This window comes from Bombina bombina, chromosome 2 (genome assembly GCF_027579735.1).
Source record: "Bombina bombina isolate aBomBom1 chromosome 2, aBomBom1.pri, whole genome shotgun sequence".
In the NCBI taxonomy this organism is placed as follows: domain Eukaryota; kingdom Metazoa; phylum Chordata; class Amphibia; order Anura; family Bombinatoridae; genus Bombina; species Bombina bombina.
The window spans coordinates 834,928,534-834,949,179 of NC_069500.1; the positions used below are offsets into that span (position 1 = coordinate 834,928,534).

The 20,646-nt window shown below is 39.8% G+C and overlaps 1 protein-coding gene across 1 annotated transcript in view; it reads left to right on the forward strand.

The window, feature by feature from the left end:
• Positions 1-20,646, forward strand: part of MPND (MPN domain containing) — a 224,561-nt gene that overhangs the window by 68,744 nt on the left and 135,171 nt on the right. The window contains exons 9-11 of the mRNA XM_053700111.1: positions 5,656-5,824; positions 5,941-6,011; positions 6,471-6,560. Coding sequence (XP_053556086.1) covers positions 5,656-5,824; positions 5,941-6,011; positions 6,471-6,560 — 330 coding nt within the window. The remainder of the gene's footprint in view (positions 1-5,655; positions 5,825-5,940; positions 6,012-6,470; positions 6,561-20,646) is intronic.

The window sequence follows — 20,646 nt, forward strand, 5'->3', positions numbered from 1 at the left end:
ATTTATTAAAGTGTTTTCCAAGCTTGCTGGTCTCATTACTAGTCTGTTAAACATGTCTGACATAGAGGAAACTACTTGTTCATTATGTTTAGAAGCCATTGTGGAACCCCCTCTTAGAATGTGTACCAAATGCACTGATCTTACTATAAATTATAAAGACCATATTCTGGCTTTAAAAGATTTATCACCAGAGGAAATTGACAAGGGGGAAGCTATGCCAACTAACTCTCCCCACGTGTCAGAACCTATAACTCCCGCTCAAGGGACGCCAAGTACATCTAGCGCGCCCATTGCGTATACCTTACAAGACATGGCGGCAGTTATGAATCATACCCTTACAGAGGTATTGTCCAAACTGCCAGGGTTACAAGGAAAGCGAGATAGCTCTGGGACTAGAACAAATACAGAGCTCTCTGACGCTTTAGTAGCTATGTCTGATATACCCTCGCAATGTGCAGAAGCCGAAGCAGGAGAGCTTCTATCTGTGGGTGATTTTTCTGATTCAGGGAAGACACTTCATCCTGATTCTGATATGTTTACATTTAAATTTAAGCTTGAACACCTCTGCGTGTTGCTCAGGGAGGTTTTAGCAACTCTGGATGACTGTGACGCCATTGTAGTCCCAGAGAAATTGTGTAAGTTGGATAAATACTATGCAGTGCCTGTTTACACTGATGTTTTTCCAATCCCTAAGAGGTTTTCAGAAATTATTACTAAGGAATGGGATAGACCAGGTGTACCGTTCTCTTCCCCTCCTGTTTTTAAAAAGATGTTCCCTATAGATGCCGTTACACGGGACTTGTGGCAGATGGTCCCTAAGGTGGAGGGAGCAGCCAGCCTCTTGCATGCATTGCCCCAGTCACTGCTGCTGCGGCCTTCTGGTTTGAGTCTCTAGAAGAGGCTCTACAAGTAGAAACCCCGTTGGATGATATCCTTGACAAGCTTAAAGCTCTTAAGCTAGCCAATTCATTTGTTTCTGATGCCGTTGTTCATTTAACCAAGCTAACGGCTAAAAACTCAGGTTTTGCTATTCAGGCGCGTAGGGCGCTATGGCTTATATTCCTGGTCAGCTGACGTTACTTCAAAGTCTAAGCTTCTCAACATTCCCTTCAAGGGGAAGACCCTATTCGGGCCTGGACTGAAGGAGATCATTTCTGATATTACTGGAGGAAAAAGTCACGCCCTTCCTCAGGATAGGTCCAACAAATTAAGGACCAAACAGACTAATTTTCGTTCCTTTCGAAACTTCAAGAGTGGTGCAGCTTCAACTTCCTCTAATACAAAACAAGAGGGAAATTTTGCCCAGTCCAAGCCGGTCTGGAGACCTAACCAGGCTTGGAACAAACGTAAGCAAGCCAAAAAACCTGCTGCTGCCTCTAAGACAGCATGAAAGGTCAGCCCCCGATCCGGAAACGGATCTAGTAGGGGGCAGACTTTCTCTCTTCGCCCAGGCTTGGGCAAGAGATGTCCAGGGATCCCTGGGCGTTGGAAATTGTGTCCCAGGGATATCTTCTGGACTTCAAAGCTTCTTCCCCAAAAGGGAGATTTCATCTCTCACAATTATCTGCAAACCAGATAAAGAGAGAGGCATTCTTACATTGTGTTCAACACCTCCTAGTTATGGGAGTGATCCACCCAGTTCCAAAGGAGGAACAGGGGCAAGGCTTCTATTCAAATCTGTTTGTAGTTCCCAAGATAGAGGGAACCTTCAGACCAATCTTAGATCTCAAGATCTTCAACAAATTTCTCAGGGTCCCATCCTTCAAGATGGAGACTATTCGAACCATCCTACCTATGATCCAGGAGGGTCAATATATGACTACCGTGGACTTAAAGGATGCTTATCTTCACATTCCGATACACAGAGATCATCATCGGTTTCTCAGGTTCGCCTTCCTAGACAGGCATTACCAGTTTGTGGCTCTTCCCTTTGGGTTAGCTATGGCACCAAGGTTCTGCAAGGGGTTCCGTTTGAACCTTTGCATTCCATAGATATTAAACTTTTATCTTGGAAAGTTCTGTTTTTAGTAGCTATCTCCTCGGCTCGAAGAGTTTCGGAGTTATCTGCTTTACAATGTGATTCCCCTTACCTCATTCTCCATGCAGATAAGGTAGTGTTACGTACCAAACCTGGTTTTCTTCCTAAGGTGGTATCTAATAAAAATATCAATCAGGAAATTGTTGTTCCTTCACTATGTCCTAATCCTTCTTCAAAGAAGGAACGTCTATTACACAATCTTGATGTGGTTCGTGCTTTAAAATTTTATTTCCAAGCTACGAAGGATTTTCGTCAAACATCTGCTTTGTTTGTGGTCTACTCTGGACAGAGGAGAGGCCAAAAGGCTTCGGCAACTTCTCTTTCTTTTTGGCTAAGAAGTATAATCCGCTTAGCTTATGAGACTGCTGGCCAGCAGCCTCCTGAAAGAATTACAGCTCATTCTACTAGAGCGGTAGCTTCCACATGGGCTTTTTAAGAATGAGGCTTTTGTTGAACTGATTTGTAAGGCGGCGACTTGTTCTTCGCTTCATACTTTTTCTAAATTCTACAAATTTGATACTTTTGCTTCTTCGGAGGCTATTTTTGGGAGAAAGGTCTTACAGGCAGTTGTGCCTTCCGTTTAAGCGCCTGCCTTGTCCCTCCCTTCATCCGTGTCCTATAGCTTTGGTATTGGTATCCCACAAGTAATGGATGAATCCGTGGACTGGATACACCTTACAAGAGAAAACAAAATGTATGCTTACCTGATAAATTTATTTCTCTTGTGGTGTATCCAGTCCACGGCCCGCCCTGTCATTTTAAGGCAGGTGTTTTTTATTTTTAAACTACAGTCACCACTGCACCCTATAGTTTCTTTCTCTTGCTTGTCTTCGGTCGAATGACTGGGAGTGGCACTTAGGGGAGGAGCTATATAGACAGCTCTGCTGTGGGTGTCCTCTTGCAGCTTCCTGTTGGGAAGGAGAATATCCCACAAGTAATGGATGAATCCGTGGACTGGATACACCACAAGAGAAATAAATTTATCAGGTAAGCATAAATTTTGTTTTTTAACATTGAAGTTTGCAGCTAGTTACTGCGTTGGTAGAAATAATACTATAATATTGGCACACTTAAGCTTTGAGCTTTATACAAATTTCCGCCCACATATATTTACCTCTTTATATCTAGAGGCTCCTTACTGTTTACTTGCACCCATCACGATGTAAACAGAATCTAAACACTTTACTATACAATACAATACTCTCATATCTGCAGATTTATATACTTTAAGCATATGTTTGGAATTAAGGAATAGTTTCTAGCTATGACACATTGCTGCCAGCGGCCTGGGCAGCGTTATGCTTATTTTTTGTAAATACATCGCTCCATAGGAGAGGTTTGGACACAGTCTTGCACCGTAATGCAAATCTGCCTGTTTAAATAATGTACTGATATGTTTACCTTTATATAGTTGACTAGTTCCAAGAATATACAAAAGCTGCTCATATTCTAAGAGGGTGGTAGCAGAAATGTTCGCATTGAATGCAATGGTGATGGTATTTTTTTGGGGTATTCCTGTAAGGGTTATAGTCTTGTTTGGTTGGGCTCTATGTATTTTTATGACTGTTGTGTTATCCTGTTTGTTGTTCCATATCAGATATCTAGTCTTCACATTGTGAGAGTAACATAAATGCATGAAAACTCGAAAATAGGTTGGTCACCTGACCATGTCTACAACTATGGTGCTGCAAGTAAGATTACATTCACTATCCTGTCCATGTGTTATATAAATAGAAGCCGCTTGTGCCATAACGTTTAATGTAGTATATTGCATCTAAACCTTACAAAATGTGATGTATGTTTTTCCCTTTAGTAGTTGGTTATCTACTTACTGTTATGTCACACTTGTGCTGGGTATAGGGCCCATACCCGGCCAGCAGAGTTTAGCTACACGGGTAGGAACATTTTTGACTCTTTCGTTATGGTAAGGCAGTATTTATAATTTGCTTCTCAGCAACACAGACCATCCTATGGTACTCCTATCATAAAAACAGGTTTAGTGTCATATTATATTTATAGACTATATCTTTGTCTTGGGCTGCTTAGTCTGGTCATCATACGGAGACCCATACAGAATTTTCATGTCTTTTGCACTCTCAGGCACATGCATGGAATTTGTTAAATATTCTCATTTAATACTAACTAACATCAATATAAGCTGTAAGTTTTTTATATTGTGACAGTAGCTCCCTGGAAGAGAGCTAATGATTTCTACATATGAGAAACCTATTTCAGCCGTACTAACTCAAAACCTCACTTTCCCTGGCCTAATAGAGCTCCTTTATGGGTATTTAATTTTTATATTCTTAGCACTGTACTTTCCATATCGGTAGTGCCCTAGCATACTGAGCCCTTTATTGATACGCATTTTTTCAGTTTATCTAGGTCATGGGCCTTTCATTCCTGTTGTGAGTGTGTCCATAATTCCTTAACCCTAAACAGTTCCCTTTACTCCAATATATACCTTGATGGAAGGTTTACTCTAATTAACTAATCAAGCTATCCACATGCATATAATCTCAGCTTTTTATCAATATTACTATAGTAAATTTTTGAACCTACAGAGTCCATTATATAACACATTTTTACTAGGTCTTGCTTATTATATTTCAATTACCACCTCCCCTCCCCATAATGTCATAATGAGTCTCCTAGATACAGGAGAACTAAATATGCGGTTTCTCTTGCTTATACCGCACTTTCCACGACCCCCTTAGTATTTTTCTTTATTATATCACACAACACCATGATATAGAATCCATCTAGTTCCCTCAGACCAGTAGGTCTGCTCAGATTGTAGCTTAATAGTTTTCCCTCTTTATTACTAGGGGGGATTTTACTATATTATACAGAATTTATTGCATCCTACATATTATACTATAATTTGTATTTCTCTTTTCTTTTAAACCTTATAGATGGTTAATCTATTTCTTAGAGCTATACAAACATTTCACTATATTATAAAATAGAGGTTCCAGTTTAACCTTTTGCAATTTGTTGTGTTGATTCCATGTATGCTAATGGTTAATGTAACCTTGACTTGTATAATACTTTTGTATAATTGGAATTCTTCTTTGTTATTTTATTTGCACAACCTCAATTTAAAAAAAAAAAGACAATGCAGTAACAAATTTAAAAAAGTATTTCGGTTTGCCGGACCCCTGTATCATGTGACAGCCATCAGCTAATCACAGACTCGGATACGTATACACTGTGATGTTGTGCAAATGCTCATTAGGAGAAAGTGTGTATAGAAATAGAGTGTACACAATTTAATAATGAAAGTAAATTGGAAAGTCAATTAAAATAGCACGCTCAATCTGAATCATGAAACTTTAATTTTAAATTTTATTTTGTCCCTTTAACTCCAGATCTTGTTTTCTCTACTTGACACTTGGGTATACTTATCTTTAGGATCAGCCTGTTCATTACTTTAGCACATATGTTCAGGTAGCTCCCACTGGTGCACTGTTGCTCTTGACCTTTGCAGGGGTTAAACACATAGTTAGAGCATTTTATTGTAGCTCAAATGTGTTACAAGTAACAGCGCCTTTTCTTTTTTTGCTTTCATGTAACTTCTCTTTTCTCATACTTCACTATTTATCCTCTTCTTCCAGATCTGTCAGAATATGTTTCTAAGAGGTCTCTCATTGGTTGGTTGGTATCACAGCCACCCCATGAACCCAGCAATGCCATCCCTGCAGGACATTGAAGCTCAGATGGATTATCAACTCAAATTGCAGGGCTCTGAAAACAGCTTCCAGCCCTGTATCGGCATTATCTGTGGTAAAATATCTAGTTATGACCATTGTGCTTTTTATTCTCCCCTAACAACCTTCTTCCTGCAACCTTCCAATGTTGATTATCCACCACCGACTCCTTATTTGTCTTTCTGCTGTCAGGACCATACTTTCAGGGGAACCAAGGTGTTCAGTCTACAATTTCTCCATTCTGGGTCATGCCCCCTGCTGAGGTAAGAAAAGTGGGTAATTAAAGGGATATGAAACCCACATTTTTTTCTTTCATGATTCAGATAGAGCATGCAATGTTAAGCAAGTTTCTAACTTACTCCTGTTATCAATTTCTCTGTGTATCTTTATTTGCAAAAGCAAGAATGAAAGTTTAGATGCCGGCCCATTTTTTGTTCAGCACCCTGAGTAGCGCTTGCTGATTGGTGGCTACATTTAGCCACTAATAAGCAAGCGCTACCCAGGTTCTGAACTAAAGATGGGTCGGCTCATAAGCATTAGTTGCTTTTCAAAATAAAAATACCAAGAGAACAAAGAAAAATTGATAATGAGTAAATTAGAAAGTTGCTTAAAATTGCATTCTCTATCTGAATCACGAAAGATATTTTTTTTTTCCATATCCCTTTAAGGTGGGTTTAGTTGCTTTATTTAGGAGGTGTCAAAAACGTTTCTTTTTGTTGCAGCATCGTCCAAATGATTATGGGATTCCAATGGAAGTTGAAGTGACTTATACACAGGATAGCTTCCTAACGAACGACATCTTGCATGAAATGGTAAGGACCCAATTATAGAAGGAAAAAAAAATAAACAAATCGTTTCATTTTCTGCACTCTTCCAACATTATTAGAACAGATTAACAACTTGTTTGCTGCAATAATAGGTAAAACTCCACTCACAACTTTGCTTATTAGGATGAGCCAATCCAGATTTGAGTCTGGGGACAGCAGGGCTTGCCACTGTCATTTTGTTAACAAAATCTCCATTGTTTGGCTTCAACTGATAAAATAAATTAGAGATAGATATGGGGGAAGGCAAGACTTATGAAACCTGTCATTTGCTCTCGGTTTCAGACTGGAAAATGCACAATTTTCAGTCTTTAATTACAGGAAATGGAGGCAAAATAAATAATGAAAGTATATTACAAAGTTGTTTTACTTTGCATGCTTAAAGGGACAGTCAAGTCCAAAAAAAAACTTTCATGATTCAAATAGAGAATGTAATTTTAAACAACTTTCCAATTTACTTTCATCATCAAATTTGTTTTGTTCTCTTGGTATTCTTATTTGAAAGCTAAACCTAGGAGGTTCATATGCTAATTTCTAAGCCCTTGAAGGCTGCCTCTTAGCTCAGGGCATTTTGATAGTTTTTCCCCACTAGAGGGTGTTAGTTCATGTGTTTCATATAGATAACACTGTACTCACGCACGTGGAGTTCCTAGGAGCCAGCACTGATTGGCTAGAACAACAACAACAGAAAATATATATATCTTAGAGGTGGCGCAAGTGAATGCTGCTTCTCAAAAAACACGGTGTAACGATAGATAATAGTATGTATATACCTATGGATATCTAAAATAGTTGCTTAATAATTGCCAATAGCTGATTATTCCAAAAATGAAATGCTAAATAGGTGTAAATCTTATAGTAGTATATTATATACTGTGGGTGAGCTGTGTGTTAAGCAAGGTCACAAATACGATGAGAGATATATAGGTAAAAGTTATTGACATTTATTTAATAACATATTTGGAATTATACCATGAATAAAATGTGACACCGGTGTCAATATACAATCAATATATGCTATAAGACTGAAATGTAGCTAAAATATAATATATAAAATGGCTAAAATTAAAGCACCATATATAACCAGGATATTAAACAAATAATGTGTTGACCTGAGATAGATAAGCGTCCCTTAGGTGTATATATTACACTGATATTAATCCCAAATGTATCAAAACGTTCATCAGATGTTATAACTAATGGTTGATACTGAATTTAGTTCAAATGTTTAGTTTCGCTAAATATCAGTGTATGATATGAAGTCTATGGCGTACATTCAAGTGGTGGATATATTGGTAGCACACAATTGTATTGCGCTGGGTAAGAATGTTCTTCAGTTAATAAAGCTCAAGAGTACCTGCGTGTTCAGGTGAATCGTGGTTCAATGTCTTTTCTGATATTATACTCACAGTGCACTGAGGCTGAGAAGTTAGCACTTTACCCGGTAACTTGCAGACCGCAACACAGGTCTTATCAAGGATAAATAGACATCAGTTCACTAGAAGTCGGTAAGGCACATCAGACTGGAACCAGAGTAATTCCGGGATAACACTGCAGTGCACTGTGAGTATAATATCAGAAAAGACATTGAACCACGATTCACCTGAACACGCAGGTACTCTTGAGCTTTATTAAAGGGACACTCAATCAACATTAAACTTTCATTACTCAGATAGAGCATGCCATTTTAAACAACTTTCCAATTTACTTCCATTAACTAAATGTGCATAGTCTTTTTATATTTAAACTTTTTGAGTCACCAGCATCTACTGAGCATGTGCAAGAATAAGTGTGTATGCATTTGTGAATGGCTGATGGCTGTCACATGGTACGTGTATGCATTTGTGATTGGCTGATGGCTGTCACATGGTACAGGGGGAGTGGAAAAAGAGATAACTTTTTAAAATTGTCAGAAAAAAATCTACTACTCATTTGAAGTTCAGACTTAGTGCTATTGCATTGTCTTGTTATCTTGCATTTGTTGATTATGCAAATCTACTGTGTTGACTGGTCCTTTAACTGAAGAACATTCTTACCCAGCGCAATACAATTGCGTGCTACCAATATATACACCACTTGAATGTACGCCATAGACTTCATATCATACGCTGATATTTAGCGAAACCAAAGATTTGAGCCATCTAAATTCAGTATCAACCATTAGTTATAACATTTGATGAACATTTTGATACATTTGGGATTAATATCAGTGTAATATATACACCCAATGGACGCTAATCTATCTCAGGTCAACATATTATTTGTTTAATATCCTGGTTATATATGGTGCTTTAATTTTAGCCATTTAATATTTTAGCAATTTTATATATTATATTTTAGCTACATTTCAGTCTTATTATAGCATATATTGATTGTATATTGACACCGGTGTCCCATTTTATTCATGGTATAATTCCAAATCTGTTATTAAATAAATGTCAATAACTTTTTCCTTTATATCTCTCATCGTATTTGGGACCTTGCTTAACACACAGCTCACCCACAGTATATAATATACTACTATAAGATTTACACCTATTTAGCATTTCATTTTTGGAATAATCAGCTATTGGCAATTATTAAGCATCTTTTTTAGATATCCATAGGTATATACATACTATTATCTATCGTTACACCGTGTTTTTTGGGAAGCAGCATTCACTTGCGCCACCTCTGAGATATATATATATATATATATATATATATATATATATATATATATATATATATATATATATATATATATATATATATATATATATATATATATATATATATATATATATGTGAAGATTGGAGTAGCCGTGTTAGTCCAGTAGATAACAAAAAATTGATAGTCGCACCACCAAGTTACCAAAAATCAGCAACGTTTCGGACAAATGTCCTTAATCATGCATAGTTAAACAACAGCAATTAAACAAAAACGTTACTGTGCCTTTAAGAGAAAAAAACTAGCACTTAAACTGCAAAACAGTGAAAAAATACAGTAAAATCTTTGAAATTTTTACAGTATGTGTAAGGGACTAAAGCAACATTGCACCCACTTGCAAATGGATGATTAACCCCTTAGGCCCCAAACCGGATTGAAAAACGTTAAAAATCAATTGAGCACCATGCCACAGCTCTGCTGAGGCTCCTACCTGCCCTTAAATACGATTTTGTGCAGAAATAACCCCTTTGAAATGGTTCTCAGATGCCAGAGGACTCTTCTAGGGAAGCTGGATGTCTCAGTCTGTATTAAAACTGCACAGTTAGAGTGCTTAAATAGGCCCCTCCCACCATGTACTGGATGTCAGAGGGGCCTTAAGAAAATACTCCTGGGAGTATCTGACTAGCCATGTGGAAACTAGGCCCCAAATAAAGACTTATCTCCCTCAGAGAAAAAAACGTCCTATTTATGAAATCATGTAAACGTTTTGTCACTAAGCAATATGAATATTAACATGAGTATTACCCTGTTATGTAAGCATGATCCCAGTCGCTGTTAAATCACTGCATCAGGCTTACCTCAAATACACAAGGCTCTGTCAGCATTTTCTAGAACTTATTCCTCTCTCTAGAAAAAAAAATACTGAACATACCTCAAAGCAGGTAATCTGCAGGCAGTTCCCCCAACTGAAGTTTTCCCATATTCATCAGTTATGTGTGAGAACAGCAGTGGACCTTAGTTACAAACCGCTAAGATCATCAAATCTCCAGGCAGAATTCTTCTTCTAATTTCTGCCTGAGAGAAAAACAGTACAACGCCGGTACCGTTTAAAAATAACAAACTCTTGATTGAAGGTAAAACTACACTAAGTCACCACATATCTCTTGATACTTCCTTTCTTGTCGAGAGTTGCAAGAGAATGACTGGGGTGGCAGTTAGGGGAGGAGCTATATAGACAGCTCTGCTGTGGGTGTCCTCTTGCAACATCCTGTTGGGAAGGAGAATATCCCACAAGTAATGGATGAACCCGTGGACTGGATACACCTTACAAGAGAAATTATGTTAGTCCAATAAAAAAGGTATCACTGCATACTGCAATACTTTGTTTTTTGAGCATCTATCTACTGGACTAAAAAGTTCCAAGGATCCAGCACCTGGGATTCACACAGTATGCAAACTAAGGGGCACTGCACAATACCCCCAGTAAAGGTAACAAAAAATTGATAGTCGCACCACCAAGTTACCAAGATAAAGTGCTTTTATTGAGCCAAATTCCAAAAATCAGCAACGTTTCGGACAAATGTCCTTAATCATGCATAGTTAAACAGACACTGATTCCATTCTTAAATACCTAAACAAGTCCCACCTTCCAAGTTAATTAAATCACCTGTGTATAACAGGTACAATACCTTTACCCAATACTACCACCTAGTGGTCATACAAAAAATCACAAGCAAATATTTTTTCTTTTTTTCTTAAACAACAAAGAATTTACACATAGCCAGAATATATATATATATATATATATATATATATATATATATATATATATATATATATATATATATAAGTAGTGCAAACATATATGTAATACAAGATATATCCCTAGATCAATACTTCCTTATATAATTCACAGCATATACTAAAATGGTGAAACATGTATTGTCAAAAAATATATTTATAGAAAAATTGACCAGTCTAGTTCTTTGTTCATGCCACCTGGAAACAACGTGCCTAACTCATAAATCCAAAACGCTTCACGTTTTTTTAAAAGTTTGGCACGATCACCCCCTCTCCTAGGGTATTTAACCTGCTCAATTATTTGGAACCTTAATTGACTAAGGTTATGGCCTGCTTACAAAAAATGATGGGCTACTGGGGCATCAATTTTCTTAGTCCTAATGCAACTTTTGTGCTGGACAATGTGTTCACGTACACAGCGTAAGGTCTCCCCCACATACCCCAGCCCACATGGGCATTTAATTAAATAAACAACAAAGTCAGTGTTACAGGTATAGTGCCCTTTGATGGAATATTTTTTACCAGTACTTAGATGACTAAAGGTTGGCTCTTTAATTAAGCTATTACAATTTGAACACCCTAAACAGGGAAAACTACCCAAGTTCTTCTTACCAATATATGTTTGGGCAGAACCCTTAAAAGGACCAATATCAGCCCTTACCAAAACATCCTTTAAGTTTTTGCCTCTTTTAAAAGCAGGCATAGGGGGGATTTTAAATTCTTGAACACTTGGATTGCAAGTGCTTAAAATGTGCCAATGTCTACGGAGAATTCTCAGAACCTGTTGATTCCAAGGTGCATACTGACTCACAAATACTAATCTAGAGGGTTTTTGGTCTATAAGTTTTTTCTTTTCTAGTAGCATTTGTCTAGGGGTATTCAATGCATTCTCAATTTCAGTTTCAATAAGCTCACGAGGATATCCCCTTTGTAGGAAACGATCCCCCATTTCTTTAAGTCTATCCTTAACCACTGTTTCCTCAGACACAATACGTCTCACACGTAAGAACTGACTTCTAGGAAGGGATCTAACTAACGAAGGGGGATGTGCACTCTTGTAGTGCAGGAGAGTGTTGCAATCTGTTGTTTTCCTATAAAGGTCTACTGTCAGGCCTGATGTACATTTTGACACAACTGTGTCCAGGAATACAACACTCTCCTCACTAGAGACTAACTTAAACCTGATGTGACTAGTGGCTGTATTTAAATCATTAACAAAATTCACCAGGGTTCCAATGTCACCCCCCCCCACACGCCAAACACATCATCTATATAGCGCCACCAGGTGGCGCCATACGATAAGAATAAAGGATTACTGTATACAAAATGTTCTTCAAACATATTCATAAAAATATTGGCGTATGTGGGGGCGACATTGGAACCCATGGCCGTACCTTGGAGCTGAAGATAATAATTATCTCCAAAAAGAAAATAATTACATCTTAAAACAATATTAAACAACTGCAAAATAAATTCTGCCTGTGGGATAGTATATCTGTCAGATTCACTTAAAACCTTTTCAACCGCTCCAATACCTGCCTCATGGGTAATAGCTGTATATAATGATGTTACATCAAGGCTAAAGAGAATGCCTTTATTTTCCTCCAAATGTAAATCACGTAATTTGACCAAAAAATCCCCTGTATCTTGGATATATGAACTAGACATAACAAAAGGCCTAAGTGCTTTATCTAGATATATGGATACTCTGGATAATACTGAGCCCATGCCTGCCACAATTGGGCTGCCCGGGGGGGCTTGCAGATCCTTGTGTACTTTCAGCAATGTATACATCACTGGAGTGATGTCTTCTGATTCAAGAATAAACTTCCTTACATCTTTATTAATAATGCCATTTTTAAATGCAAAGTGAACACAAGCCTCAATTTCTTTTTTTCACCTCAAAGATAGGGTTGTGGGTTATGGAACCCAGATACCTTATCCAAAGCCTCAACATCTTTTTGCACCAATTGGATATATGCTTGAACCCCAGGATTTACCTGTACAGGTGTAAATACACTCTTATTAGACAGACCTAGTGCGTTTAAATTCAATGCTGCGTTGGTAACAGTTGTCACATCTCTAACATTACCACTAGTAGCATCAGTCATATCAACAAAAAAGCTTTTTAATTTTTTTTTTTTTAAATATCTTTTTATTGTTGTCCGGCAAAACAATACACACATTCCAGTTATTACATTTTTTGCGGCCATCATGTCTGGTGACATGATTTACATTGCAGTTCATAAATTAAATACAGTATAACACAAAGTAATGTCAAGTAGAATATTTTCTTCTTTTGTCCACACTTCGTTTCTATCTTACATGATATCTATCTGGTCTGTGTGATTGCACTTCCCCGACATAATCTTTTTCCATTATCTTTATCACAAATAAGACTAAACTTATATTTAACCTAATCTAACTAATAACATTAATAAACCTAAAAAAAAACTAATATTGTTATCCTTGAGGCCCAGCGGAGGAAGAGAAAAAAAAAAAAAAAAGGGTGGGGGGAGGGAAGGCTGGGGGAAGAGGAGGAGGAAAGGAAAGGAGGGGGAGTCAGTCCACCTACGGAATGATTGTCGTTTAAAATAAATGTGCCCACTCCCCTCTCAGTTCCGCTTCAGTAAAAAGAACTGAGTCCTTAAATGGGGTCAGGATAAGTCTCTGAATCTCCAATTCAAAGGTAAGTATGAGTCTGCGCCATTTACGCAGGAATAAACCCAGCCTGTTCTGAACATCCATCCTAACATCCATTTGTTCCGTAAATATCTGTGTTCTAAGTAGGTTCCTAAAGCCCGCAAAGGAGGGGCCCTTTCTTATTGTCCAGTTTTTTAAGATACATTTTCTAGCTAACAATATTACTAGACTCAATACTGCGTCCTGTTGTCTGTGTTGTGTTTCCCAGTGTAAAAAGAGGATAGTTTCTGGACTGAGCGTGAGGTGTATCTGTAAGGACTTATTGATCCAGTATTGTATTTTATTCCAGTATTGTCTGACTGACGGACATTCCCACATATAATGTAAGAGAGTAGGGGCCTCTACTGCACATCTCACGCATTGGTTAGGGCGCATAGGCACCCATTTGGCTAATGTTCTTGGTGTGAGATAGGCCCTATGGAGGAAACGTATCTGGGATTCCCTATACATGGCGGACAACGTGGCTGATTTAGTTTGTTCGAGGCCTCTTCTTATGTCTTCCCAAGTAATGCCCTCAATTCCTACACGGGACCACCCTGCTTGCACTGAGTCCCTTGTGCTCTGTGCTCTATGCTGTATGAGTGTTTGATAGATTTCCGATAGGGAAAACTTACCCATTGTGTACAGTGTTTGTGAAATGCGGAAGGGAGAACCCTCCCAAAATTCAGGTGCATTCCGAGTTAGAGTATTGATATAGTGGCGTACCTGTAGAAAGGCAAAGAAATGTGTTCTCGGTATCCCAAACTCTCTCTGTAAAGCACCAAATTTTTTTACCTCTTTTGTTAGCGGGGTTAATAATTGTTTAAGTGATTTCAGTCCTTTCTGTTCCCAGACCACGAAGGGCTGGGTTTCTGAACCCGCCGGGAAGTCTGGGTTTTTGACAATAGGCAGGTAGCTTGAAGCATGACAGGATTTCTTCAGAAACTTATGAGCCTGATGCCAAGCCTTTAATGGTTCGCTGAATAACATATTAAGGCCCAGAGCCCTCACAGATCTCATGTTTGAGATGTGTGGTAGATATGCCAGGGAAACGTCCCCCAAAACAGCCTGCTCCATAGAGGGTCGACAAAAATGATGAGTTCCCACCTGCCAGTCCAGTACTAGGCGAATCAGGGCTGCCCAGTTGTACAGCCTGAAGTCTGGCAAAGCCAGGCCCCCATTAAGAAAACCCATGCTCAATTTTTCCCTCGAGATCCGTGGCTTACCCCCCTTCCAAATGAAGCGGGTCGCCGCTGAGTTTAGCATTTTGACATCAGCTTTGCTTAAGAGTAGAGGGAGCATAAGAAGCGGATAAAGAAGGCGGGGGAGTATCACCATTTTAAGAAGATTGATCCTACCTGAGAGTGACAAAGGAAGGGATCTCCAGCTATTCATCTGCGCCTGCAGTTTTGCGCATACAGGTGTCAAATTATTAGCGTATAGCTTGTTTGGGTTTGCAGAAATCTTAATGCCAAGATATGTGATATCATGTTTAGCCACCGAGAACGGAAATTCCCCGCTTGAGTCAACTTTTCTGAGGAGCCACAGGATCTCAGATTTATGCATATTGACTTTATAGCCTGAGAACCGGCCAAAGTCGGTGAGGGTTTCTAGTATATGCGGTATATAAGTGTGGGGATTTTGTACAAACAAGAGCATGTCGTCCGCATATAGCGCCAGATGCTGTGGATGTCCTGCCAAGTCTATGCCAGGAAAGACCTGTTTTAGCTTGATAGCCAGCGGTTCCAGGGCAATGTTAAAGAGGAGGGGTGATAAGGGGCAACCCTGCCGGGTTCCTCTATGTAAATAAATGTTTGCCGAAAATATATTGTTAACTAGTATATTAGCAAGGGGGGCACGGTACAAATTTTTGATAAAAGTTAGAAAGGGGCCAGAGAAGCGAGCCTTAGCCATGGTGTAGAAAAGGTGGTCCCACTCCACTCGGTCGAAGGCCTTCTCTGCGTCAAGCGACAGCAGGAAGGCCTCCGTGTCATCTCTCACTACATCACCCTTCCTTTTGGTCCAAAAGTGTTGGATGACCTGTAGAACCCTACGAACATTGACCACTGACGATCTTGCATACATGAATCCCGTTTGATCCATGTGAATGATGTCAGGTAGTATAAATTTAAGTCTTTCAGCCAAAAGTTTAGTTAATATCTTGTAGTCGGAGTTTAGTAAAGAGATTGGCCGGTAGGACTCTGGTAGAACGCTGTCCTTCCCCGGCTTGGGTATGAGAGTGATATATGCCGCGGAGAATTCTGGCACCGGTGTTTTCTCCCCCTCGAAGTAAGTAGTGTATAAACTTGCCAGTGTCGTGGAGACCTGATCCTTTAGGAGCCAATAGAACTCTATCGGCAATCCATCCGGGCCTGAGGCTTTGCCCAGCGCCATGGACATTATCGTTCTCTGGATTTCCTCCTCCCCTATGGGGGCATTTAGTTTCTCCAGTTGAGAATCTGAGATCTGTGGAAAGTTGATATTTTCCCAAAACTTATCTTTTAGTTCGGCGTCTGGGGAGCCCTCACTGGCATAAAGAGTGGTATAATAAGACGCGAATGCTTCAGCTATTGAATCAGCGTCTTTCACTAGTTTTCCCTGCCTTTTCAGGGCTGTGATATGTTTGGAGGATGTGTTCATATTCACTAACGCTGCCATAAGCTTCCCTGACTTATCCCCAAATCTATAATATTTACCCCTGGTTCGCAGGAGAGCCTGTGAGGCCTGGTTGGCCAGTAAGGCATCATATTCCTTTTTAGTGTCAATATAATTGCGGTAATTGAGACTAGAGGGGGTCGCACAGTAGGTGCAGTAAGTCTCCGCTAGGCGATCTCTCAGCTTCCCAAGTTTCTCGGTGGATTGCTTTTTCCTGCGTGCCAAGTAGGCAACAATGTTGCCCGACAGGACAGCCTTAGCGGTTGCCCAGAATAGTTCCGGTGAGCTTATATGCTGTGCATTGTTTACCCGGTAGTCATCCCAACAATGAGTTAGGTGGCTCTGGAATTCCTGGGAATAGAGTAAGTATTTTGGGAATCTAAGAGTTCGTCTATTGCAAACCGACGGGTTCTTATCTATGAAAAGCGCTATGGGTGCATGGTCTGAAACCGCCACTTCCCCAATTTTGGTGTCTATGATACGTGTAATGAGAGAGTTTGAGATTAGAAACATATCTATGCGGGACATAGAGGGTGATGTACGTGATGCACAGGTATAATCTTTCCCATCAGGGTTCAGTTGCCTCCATATGTCCACCACGCCCAGGGAGTTCCCCAGTAGAGCAAAAGTGTCCTTTTCAAATTTTTCTGAGATTTTAGCCATCTTTCTAGGTTTCCCGCTATGTGTCCCTCTTAACCTATCACAATGAGGATTAGGAGTGAGATTAAAATCACCCCCCAGTATAATGTGTGTACCCAGGTAGGGAGAGAGGACTGTTACAATGTTATTCCAAAACCCCCTATCTTTTAAGTTCGGGGCGTAAATGTTGCAAAGTGTATATGTTTGCTCTGCAACACATATTTGCACTATTATATATCTGCCTTCCGGGTCTTTGAGCACTTCCTTAACCTCGTGTTCAAGTCTTTTACCTAGGAGTATTGCGACCCCCCTACTGGCAGAGCTATATGAGGCGTATTCAACCCTCCCTACCCAGTCAGATCTCAACTTCTCATGTTCTGCATCTAAAAGATGCGTCTCTTGAAGAAATGCGATCTCTGCTTTCTTTTTCCTAAGCTGTGTGAGTATTGTTTTTCTTTTTATTGGGGAATGAATGCCCCCAATGTTCCAGGAATAGACGTTAAATTTTAATGTTTAACTGGATCCTGTATCTTGTTTTGGTATCTGTATATGAGTATGTGAATAATGTCCCAAGTGCGAGGGTATGAAAGGGGAAGGATAGGGGGGGGAAGAGAGGGCAACAACAACAACAAAAAAAAAAAAAAAAAAAAAAGAAAAATTAATTTCTCACCGTAGTGGTCAGACTCCCGGTTCAGTCCTCCACCACTATGAACCACCGCCAGGCCTCTACTAGTATCTCTAAGTAACAGTAGTTCTAAAATGAAGAAACATAGAAGAATTGTTACCCTGACATATTTCGTGAACTGTTTAACATGTATGTGGAGAAGCAGTAGAAGAACAATAAGAACTTTCATACAGGTTGTAATAGGTTCCATAAGTCTGACTATGTCCAAGTGAGTTATAACCTGTAAATAATGCATATAGACATATGTGTTCAAAAACCATGAAACATTTAACAGATGGGTTGCTTCGTTCCAATAACCAAGCGAGCATATTAAATCTCTCATCAGCACTGTACATTCTGACATAACCTGTGCTTGGGGTGTAATTAGGAACGGTGGGTTATAAAAGTTTACATCCCGTCCGTATTCACACATAAATGATCCTTCTCCTTTGCTTATGCGTTCTAAGTGCCCTGAACCTGGAAAGTAACCTATGGTAACATACAACAATATAAAACTCAAACTTAAACTTAAAATTTAAGGGACACTGTACCCAAATTTAATCTTTTGTGATTCAGATAGAGCACAACATTTTAAGCAACTTTCTAATTTACTCCTATTATCAAATGTTCTTCATTCTCTTGGTATCTTTATTTGAACTGCAAGAATGTCAATTTAGATGCCGGCCCATTTTTGGTGATCAACCTGGGTTGTCCTTGCTGATTGGTGGATAAATTCATCCACCAATAAAAAAGTGCTATCCAGAGTACTGAAACAAACAAAAAACTTAGATGCCTTCTTTTTCAAATAAAGATAGCAAGAGAACAAAGAAAAATTGCTAATAGGAGTAAATTAGAAAGTTGCTTAAAATTGCATGCTCTATCTGAATCACAAAAGAAAAAATTTGGGTTCAGTGTCCCTTTAACTTCAAAGTTCTGGGTCCGCGTGTAACCGCAGGCCCATTGTCAGTTATTTCAGTGGCCATCAGGACAGACTACTTGATTTGAAACCTAGGGTGAGTCCCTATTTAAGTAAGGTGTCTCAGATTCTCATTCCGCTACAGTTTCAACCCTCCTCCCCTCTTGGATGATTCTGGCGTGGGCTGTGTGGGGGAGCCCCCCCACCTTCTAGGAAATTTTGAGCTGCAGTTGGATTGTCAAAAAATTTTGGGCCTCTAGGGGTCATAATTTTAAGCCTAGCTGGGTATAGTAGGAAGGCTTGTCTACCCTCCCTATGAAGTTGTGAGCAGATTGGTGAAAATTCCCTTCGGCGTTTCATAAGGTCCACCGAGAAATCTTGAAACAGGAGCAAGCGTGTATTTTCATACATCACATTGTCCATTTTTCTGTAAGCTCTTAATAATGCTGTTTTGGTCTGGAAATGTAGAAACTTGATCATGATTGGCCGGGGTTGGGGTAAGTTATCTAAGCCAGCCCTTTCTGGACCTACCCTATGAGCACGTTCCACCCCACCCTCAAGATCCTGTGTAGGTATCTTCAGTAATGTGGGGAGTATATTTTCAACAAAGTGGATGATATCTGCTGGTTTTACTGATTCGGGGAGACCCAAGAGGCGCACATTATTGCGTCTCGACCTATTTTCTAGGTCATCTATTTTTAATTGCAGGGTCACGGCTTGTCTCTCTAAGGATTCAATTTTATTTGAGTTAGATACATTAGAATCTTCCAAGTCAGAGATTCTATTCTCAGCTTCTGCTACACGTGTGGAGAACTGTTTAACATCGTCTGTGAGAGTATCAACCCCCCTCTGCAAATTGTCAATTTTGGGCATAAATAGTAAAGATATCTGTTTAACAATAGGGTGTGTGTCAAGTGAAACGTTATCTGGGCAGTTGTCTGTACTAGCTCCTGCGTTTGAGGAGTCAGCTCCAGATTTATTTCTGCCAGAGCTAGTTTTGCTGCGACTTGCCATGGGGGTATTCGTTAAGTATTTCTCCATATACCTTTACAAGTGACAAAACGGTTAACATATGCAGGTGTTATTCTAACAGTAGGCTAGTAAGACCCCTTTCAACCAAAACATGACACAGTGTATGTGAATGACTTAACCAGCACTAGCAATGTCCTATCACTGAGGGAAACCAAGTGTTAGTGGGAGAAAGGCATGGATTAGTACAGGTAAACAACACAATAATGGTTATACAGTTTATACCACTCTTCCCCCTCTAGAGTAAATGGGGGGCAGCACAAGACTGTCAGCACAGCGTCCTTCATATGCCCCTTCAGGGGGGCGAGAGCCCTGTGTTTGGTTGAATATGGGTTGAGGGTAGCGGTGTTGTCTGATAACACAATCTTTCAGTTTGCTACGGCTTGGCAGTTCTGACTATGTAAAGATCTTGCAAGAGTCAAGGTTCCTATTTCTAGTAATGTCCCCCGTGTGTTGTGTCTCCAGTACCACCAGTTCTAGGACCCACTCATGTGGTGGCAGGGTTAACATCTGCCATCAAAGGTGCTATAAGTGCGGCCTGCAGTAGAAATTACACAGTGTCACTACCATGAGTGCGGGTGGGTGATCAGGTGAACTGAATGGTATACCCAAGAGTTAGACTGAAACTTGTTCCCAGGTTCTTTTTATGTAAAGCCTTGCAAAGTCCAAGCTATCTGATCCTGGTGACTTCCTTTGGGGAATGCTGTGTACTCACTGTTGGGCCCAGTGTTTGTAGCTATAAGGCCGTTTTCCCCAGTCCCATAAATAGAGTATTAGCGTTGCGGTGTGTAAATGTCCCCAGGAGCAGAGGTGTTGACTGTAGTAGTGATTTCCCCAGCAGCATGTGAGTGCAAAGTTTTACTTTACCCAGTGTGGGCTCCGGCACCCGCCAGAGTGTAGGGCCTCTCCTTCAAGATGGCGCCTGTTTTCGCGCCAGTCGGAGCTCCCTCCGTAGCTTGCGCCCCAGTGGGATCAGTCTGGCCGTGTCGGCTGTTGCCGTGTCAGCAGGTCCACCTCAGAGTTGGGCAGTCAACGAACT